This window comes from Clupea harengus, chromosome 15 (assembly GCF_900700415.2).
Source record: "Clupea harengus chromosome 15, Ch_v2.0.2, whole genome shotgun sequence".
NCBI classification, from domain to species: Eukaryota; Metazoa; Chordata; class Actinopteri; order Clupeiformes; family Clupeidae; genus Clupea; species Clupea harengus.
In genome coordinates this window covers 25917314-25925504 of record NC_045166.1, presented here as the reverse complement: position 1 = coordinate 25925504, position 8191 = coordinate 25917314, and the positions used below count along the sequence as shown (strand labels likewise).

The window sequence follows — 8191 nt, the reverse complement described above, 5'->3', positions numbered from 1 at the left end:
AAACAGGATACATGAATTTACATTTAAACTTGGAAAAGGGACGAAAATATGATATAAAGCAGAAAATAACATTTTAAATAGTCACCTTCAACACAGGCCTATACGTCACTGTAAAACATTTATCCCTTCGGCCATTCGTTCGTCTTTCAAGTATCTATTAACATGTTTTGCTTATCCAAAAGGTGCAGTCCACGATTCTGGCGAAATGCTGTTATTTGACCTAAACAGACAATCAAATTACACCCCTTCACTTCCGTACTCCTGAAGCAATGTGCTGATTGCTAGAATTGTTTATAGTCCGGTATAAGCCACGATGTTAAGGATCAATTTGCTGACTTTGACAAAAATATTGGTTTTGGATCCTACTTAAAGCAAAATCTATGTTTTGCTTTTGCTTGTTTGGTGTTGGGATGACAAATCTAAACAAAAAACATGCAAAGATAAACCAGACTCCTTTTAAAAAAAAAAAAAAAAAGGAGCATTACATTCTGCAGCCAACTGAAGAGCCAAGTTATACATATTTCACAAAAGGTACACAAATAGCCTATACGCGTACACATAAGTCACATAATTTGCTATTATTGTATTTTGTCATTAACAATCACAATTGCACTGTAGAGGTGTAAGTTGTCTAATAAGTTGTACAAACTTATGTTCATGCATACAATACTTTTTTTTACATTCATTTCTTTTAAGAGAACCCGTTCATTTCTCTGTAAAAACTTGTAAACCATGGTTTGTTTTCTCAATTGCAGAAGTACCAGTTCTAGAAGTACACTCATCAGTTGTGAAGTTGTGAAAACCAGTAAATTCAGATGGACACTAATCCAAAACAATGTCTTAGGTGGCTCTGTCAAAGCCTCTTCTTCAATCTCGTCAGAGTGGGTAGTGCTGTACTGCGATGTGCTGGTGGTAGCCGCCATGATGAGAGCCATAAAGCAGATCTGAAGAGGGTGAGCTCAGGCCGGTGCACACGGGTTCATGGTTGTTCAGGACTGAGGTCAGATACTTAGCTTCCTCCCTCAACCTCTTCACCTCTTTTCTCAAGGCAGCATTCTCCTTTTCCAGGTTTTCACTCTCCTGGTGTACACATAAACATGCAGACATAACACAAAAAGGGTTAGTGAGTTCTGACACTCTTTAAAATCAGACCCTTGACTAAAAAAGGTTAAGCATAAAAATGTAATCATGATACATATCCACTGACAGAACTAAATGTGAAGTAATTGAATTGAACAGAAAAAGTCTCACACTGTATTTTGTACTACCCCTGGTTGGTAAACTCTGCTCTTCTAACTATGGCAATCTATCGATAATAAATGAATCCTTATAAATTATTGTATTGTTGACAGTGTAGCTCTAGAAAGTGCCTGATGCACTCTGATGTGTAAAAGTGAAATGCCTCTTGTAGCAAAATATTCTTGTAATGTTATTACTGTTTTCCTACATCTACCCTAGCAAAAGGTAGCAATGAATAAGTAGTCATAATCTATCCAATCCACTAGCAAACCTGGTCAGCTACCCTAGTACGTTCTGTGGAGAATGATGATTCAAAGAATGTGTTGCTACAAAGGCTCATGTTAATATACTGTGTTAGACTTCAGGATACCAAATGATTAAAAAACCCTTACAGATTACACAACAGGAATAAACAAGGCCCCAAATAATGATCCTGCATGTCTCTGTGTATATTAGTATAATTCCAGAACATTGATGTGTAATTAGTGTAATGTGTAATTCATGTAAAATTAGTTAATAAAATTAAGATTGAAAGGAATGATTTAAACTTTACCACTTTACTATCAGTTTTAACACAGAAGTACCTCACTTCATGTTACCATCTGCACTACATTGCATTTTTAAGTTTCATGTTAATGTAATATGAAACTATCAGTTCATTAGATATTCAATAGCATTTAAGGGAGCACTACTGTGTTTTCAGAGGTGTTGGAAAAACAGGGCTGTGTGGGGGGAACTTCTGCAAAAAGGCTGCGTGTGTTTGTGTGTGATAGGAGCCTGGGGAAATGGTACGTACAGGCCCTAACCTTACTGTCACAGATAGGCCTGGGTAAGCCCCGGCATTCGCGTCACAAAGCCAAATACAGCCCACGACAGCGACAGAGCTTTTACAAGAAATGACGAACTAAACCTCCCTTCCTGCGCCCACGACCCACAATCTACAACCAGGCCTCATTTACACTGAAGAGCGAATGAGAGAGGGAGTGAGAGAAAAAACCAATTCTTCAGAAAAAGTACAACTCAGGAAACATGTCACAAGGAGGGAAATTTCAGCTTCCTGTTTATCAAGTGTGGCCCTGACATGGTAACAGACAAAAAAACACTGAATGCGCCAGCTCCTGAACAAGCCTGCTATCTATCTGTATCAGAAAAAAGAAAGCCACAGAGTGGTAGGTAGTGGTGGAAGTCATGCAACACCTCTTTACCCAGTATTTTTGACTGTGTGGATCAAGCAAAGTTATACAGAGGACCTGTATAAGCTTACTCCAAACGAAATCATCAAAACCCAGAGACACCTAATAACACTCAATGAGCTGGCCAAGCAGGAAGATGCTTGATGATGAGTAATTAGATGTATGAGAAATGGACTGACATTTCAGATAAAGTGAGGGCATACCCTTTTGTCTGAAACAAGACTAGCATTTGTAAAAGTGTATAATAAAAAAACTGATTACTATTAAAATATCTTCTACCTGTTTACATTTACACATAAGAATAAGAACCCAGATAAGCCTGATCCAACTGGCTTCAGTAGGATTAAATGTGAACATGTATTAAACACAGACGATGACTAATGACCCATAATGTATGTACTCAAGTGTCCTTCTTTCATTTCCACTTTCATTTGAATGGGAAAGAACATGTTTTGTAATTCATGATGCAATCTCTAGCCTACTGAATGTGAACCTAGCTTTCTCATCAGACATCATAACATGGTGGCATCTAGATTATTATGTAGCTAGATGTCTGCGTTTCTTTATTGTATCTCTCTCTTTTTCTCTCTCAGTATCAACAACCACAAAGTCAACCAAAGCATGCTTTGAAGCTGTGAACGGATATAGATGTCTCCTCCCCCTTACAAGAGTGAAAGGTGACCAAAACACCCCATCCGCTTTGCAGTCAATGAATGCAGAGAGGTTAAAATGAAACTGACATTTGGCTTTCGGCTTTGACAAGCTACCCATCGCGTGTTGACCCTCCTTGAATATACGAGAACAGTAGTGGAGCTCTGAGAAAAATCAGAGTGCCAAACATTTTGCAGAAAGTCTGTTGAATCAGTCATCCTCTGTGCTGAATTCTGTGGTGTTTCATACGGAGGTGACCGGCAAGGCACCCACACATGATAATTAATGCCAAATTGAGAGGCAGAGATGGCACGCACCACATCCTGGGTGTGAAACAGAAGCCATGACACATCGCCACATGGTCAAGTCTGCACCATGTAAATATAATAGACTTGTATCCAGGCAGTTATCACTTGCGGAGCCTGCACAGATGCCTGATGACTAACTGACCCCCCTCATGCACCACTCCCTTCAAACTGTAGTGCTCCTGAACAATCATGTTGTAGCCTCAGATGTCTGCTTAGTAGCTCCACATAAATAACTGGGGTATTTTGATGGTGCCAACTAACATTGATATAATACTCCCCGTGTTCAGCTCTCAACCTGGCCAATTTTCCTATACTGCCTTTACCATCATCTAGTGTAGTCACTGTGTTTAGATGCACTGTGTTGTATTTTGTCATGTAAAGTCTTATTGCCCACCTCACACTTTCCTTCAACTGTAATTTCTGAATCATGCCTGTGATATATATTATCATGTGTCAGGTTTTACCTTTCAACCAAAAACTAGGCTATGGAAAGTGGCATGGCATCCAGGAGAGCGGAGGGAGTTTTTGGTTATCCTGCACAAAGCTTCCAAAGAAACCATGTTGGGGGATGTCGGAGGGGAAGGGTCTCTTACCAAATGCAAAGTATCAGCCTTTAGGGTCTGCCGTTGCCTGCTCTTCTGAGCAGCGATGCGATTTTTCTCTCTCCTCATCACCTTTCTCATGTCGTCTTGCGAGCCCTGTGAAGTCGCACACAGACACACAAGTCACACATAAAGACACAGACTAGAGTCACACACACACATTATCACAGACTCAACATGTCACACATTCAAATAGACCAGAGAGAGAGGAAGAGACACACACACACACATACATACAGGTCACACACTCTCTCCACACTCTGTCTGGATGCTTAATAGTAAGCAGTACAGATATCTTGGCAAAATGTCACTGGACAAGAAGAATGATTGGATTTTAACTGCTTTACTTCGCATAACATTGTAGTAGACATGTATTGAGGACGTTGTAGCCAGTTCTTGTGCACAGTATCTCATTCTTATCCATTTTCTATTTCCCATGTTAAGAAACAGCATTAAGAATGCAGACACTCTTTGATGCAAACAGTACAACAGTATGTAATTGATAGTGAAAGAACAAGATTAGAAACAGCTTGAGGTTTTTCTTGTTAACAGCATGGGTGACCTGCACCCACAAAACATAGGGTTGGATGAAATGTCCTCTGTATTCTCTGCATGATATATAACAAAAGTACTGAGAACTCTGTGAACACAGAGGGGGGAGAAACTACTGTTGTGCTTTTGGCTATTTTCCATGCCCTGGTATTCAGCATCAGTTCTCTTTGAGTTTTGTATCAGTAAGGCAGGCAATCGAACAACATAGCTTGCTTTGCCTCACAGACTTGCTTTACCTGGTTAATGACAATCTCCTCATACCCCCGCACATGTTTTAGACATCTTGACAAGATGACTTAATACATTTAATATCAGTTTCCAACACTTTCAGCAGGATCATATTGCAAATGCAGCAGCACATTTCAAAGCCTCCAGTGCATTTGCCATGGACTGTCAGGGTTGAAGCTAACGGTTTAGTTATTCTGAAACCACATACGATGGTGTGTCAGTGACCTGAAACAGGGTGTATTTCATTGAATCAGTCAAACTGCAACAGCAGTTAAACTCTGTTGTTGGTCTGGCAATAAGCTCCTTCATGTCATATGAAGTGACTTAGAGTGCAGACCACTAAACAAACTGTTGAGAGCAGCATTTGTTTCCCAGTTTACTACCTGAGTGAATCAAGAAGTGCAACCAAGGTTAGTTTCTGTAATGAAATGTGTTTGAGGCAATAATTACAACGTTCTTTATTGTAGTGGCAATCTTTGTAAAAGCATGTGAAAATGTATTAATGATCATAAAGCAAAACTAAGACACGGACTGTTAATTAATACACCTCATATGCCTAATTGAATGGGATTCAGGGAGCACCTCAGAGAGCCATGCTAACTAAAACCCCAACTCTACTATCATTCAACATGCCATCTTGACCACATATTGACCTTGGGAAACTACAACCATCACACGGTATACCATCGCACAGTATACAAATGAAATACCCTCATACTGGTAAAGCTGGAACACCAAAAGGTGTTGAATACTCATAATAGCTCACTATGGTGACTGGTAAGAAAAGTGTATTGTCATTATTCAAACATTTGACAGATAGTTGAGTCTATCTGTGTAAGATAAATACCAGATAAATAAGAACATTTGAGTCTATCTGTGTAAGTTCACATGTTTTTAATAGCTATAAAACACCTGCCTGAACAGTGCAAAGAACTGCAACCAGCCATCATTCACAGATGGTATTAGAGCTTCAAACAGAGCAAGGAGACCAGCCTCTTACCCGTGTGCTGCCCGGCGAAGGGGACCTGGTGTAGCTGGTGTCGTTACTGTCAGAGCCCTGTGCCATTCCAGCCTCGTTGCTGAGAAGAAAAAAACCCGCTTTCCTCTTTTAACTTCTGCTTTCTATATGTGTAGTGGCTCTCTCTGTTTGTGTGTGTGTGTTGTGTGTGCGTCCTAATAGGTACACTGGTGTGATGAAGCGTGTGCTGAGCTGATCAGTGTTTTGTAAATGAGCAATGACTGTTTTCCTCTTTCTTTTCTTCTCTCTCTCTCTCTCTCTCTCACTCGTTCTCTTCGCCACACACTTTCTCTCAGGCGCTTTACTCTTGTGAGAGTCTGTCCTGCCTAATTAGCTGTGTCTGATGTGGTTTCTGATAAACACAGGGTAAGTGACACTAGACTGGAAGTCACATGGTCAGTGGAAACTTTGCATGAGAACACCTCATGGGGGGTATCATGGCAGCTGAATAATTGTATGGTTTTTTTTTAGAACTGATGTGAATTAGTAAGATGAACATTTTATATTTTCATAATTATAATCACATTTTCATTCATTATTATTTCTCCTTCACATGTGTTGTGGAGCGCAAAGGCGTGCACAAAACTCTGCTTGGTGACAAGTTATAATAAAGTCACATGTTAGATACTTTATGCTCCTTATGCTTCAGGTTGTCATTAACACACCTACATCAGAAAATAACAAGTTTGTTTTTAAAACATTATGGAGCATAGCTTAAGTATTTCTGTGAGCACAGCAGTTTGGTGGTACATCTTTTGGTGGTCCTTCTGAATTATTTTACCTGGATTGACCTCCTATGGCTCAGAGTTCAAGGCACTCAAGAGTACCGTTAAGTTAATCAGCATTCATCGTGAATGGACCATATTATTATGTTTTTTTTAACTGGACATAAAAGGAAGACTAGACCAAGATTTTTTTTAATTTTTGAAAGCACTACTCTATATGGCATAATGAAGAGTGAGTAATAAACTGTGCCTGCTCATTGCATCATCCTGGCCCCCACACTGAGTGTCTTCATGGTTCACTGTGCAACTACAGTAGGGTGTTTCCCCTTGGTGTGAAGCCAACTAAGGCAGCAGCTGCATTCAGATGGTCCTGTGAATTCATTCAAAAATTCCACCAAATTTCACCCAGCAAAATTACCATAAGAAATTCTGCACAAGCCCAACCCCCCACCACACAGACACTCAAGTTGAAGCCCAAGAAGAAGCCCACACTTACGCTAAAGCGCTTATTTCCCCACATTACTTTTGGGGTGGAAACTTCAAAAATATATCTAGAACTTTAACAAATGCTCAAAAATGAAGTAAGATGATACCACACACCGAAGGCATAATGCATCACAATGAGGTAGGGCCACCATAGCATACGGAGCATCTCTGATTCACACACACCGGGGTGTTTTTTGTGCTTCATATTTCCTCTGCACCTCATTAAAATTGCACTGTGGTACAGGGTGAAGATATGTACCTGATAGAGAGCATTTAGGGTCTGTGAGTGGTTACATGGGGTTTTACTGTAAGCAGGAGAGTGGCTTGCCAGTGGCTCTCAGTTCCTGTTATTCTACCGAAACTTTGGACAGCCGAACAGAGCACACAGAACTGGTTACATGCTCTGTTCCTGCTTTAAGTCTGCCTTGACTTAGATGAATCCTGTTCAAAGGCTAGTCAATACTTTACAGTACACTTACATTAGACTGGATTCATAACTTTTTGCTAGCTGTCTGCAGGTACAAGATAGTTTTTAAAACATTGAAAGTTACTGAAACCTTTACTTTTTATATAAAACGCATCCTCAGCATACACATATGTGTGTGATGATGATGTATGATATGTGATGTAATCATTGACCTAACTAATACATATAATACTATACCATATTTGGAACTACCACTGTATGGGACTGTTACCTCAAAAAAAGAGTAATATATGCTGGGCTTCATATAAACGCGCTTACAGTGTGAACATACAAGAAAGGCCCAAATCTTTTTTGTGTTTGCTATATCAGTGCCTTAAGTCATTTTTTGTGTGTAAATCAGACAGAAATGACCCCTGACTAGGTTTTTTGGCCATGGTGTCATATTTCTCAAATTCCTCTCCACCTACACAGTTCAGTGGCATATTCTCTAGTATTCTGTGCCATGATCATCACTGCTAATTTTTAGAACTGTATTTGATAACTCAGATCACTGATAGCCAACACTAGAATGTCTCGGGGAATGATCTGGGCTGCTATTTCAATAAAGGTACTGTATTTCTCTCTATTTTAGATGTTTCCTTCCTTTGAAATATTTCCCTCAGGCTGGCATCAGTACAACATTCTCTCGTGAGTCTGAGGACAAAATAGGGTGAATAACAGATTTGAACAGGCAGAACAGTCCTCCCACGTGTGAAATGTGTT

General features: G+C 39.8%; 1 protein-coding gene across 1 annotated transcript; it reads right to left on the bottom strand.

Moving 5' to 3' along the window:
• Positions 1-563: 563 nt before the first annotated feature.
• On the bottom strand, positions 564-5945 carry batf (basic leucine zipper transcription factor, ATF-like). Its single transcript, XM_012820993.3, has 3 exons — positions 5774-5945; positions 3985-4089; positions 564-1080 (listed from the first exon to the last, which is right to left on the bottom strand). Exons 1-3 carry the CDS (start codon positions 5837-5839, stop codon positions 877-879), a joined length of 375 nt encoding a protein of 124 aa, XP_012676447.1. The 5' UTR covers positions 5840-5945; the 3' UTR covers positions 564-876.
• Positions 5946-8191: the final 2246 nt, after the last annotated feature.

Coding starts and splice junctions, on each gene's coding strand:
- batf (XM_012820993.3), bottom strand. CDS start 5,839: ATGGCACAGGGCTCTGACAGTAACGACACCAGCTACACCAGGTCCCCT. Junction 4,090..5,773: donor CTTCGCCGGGCAGCACACGG/GTAAGAGGCTGG, acceptor GCGACTTCACAG/GGCTCGCAAGACGACATGAG. Junction 1,081..3,984: donor AGGCTGATACTTTGCATTTG/GTAAGAGACCCT, acceptor TGTGTACACCAG/GAGAGTGAAAACCTGGAAAA.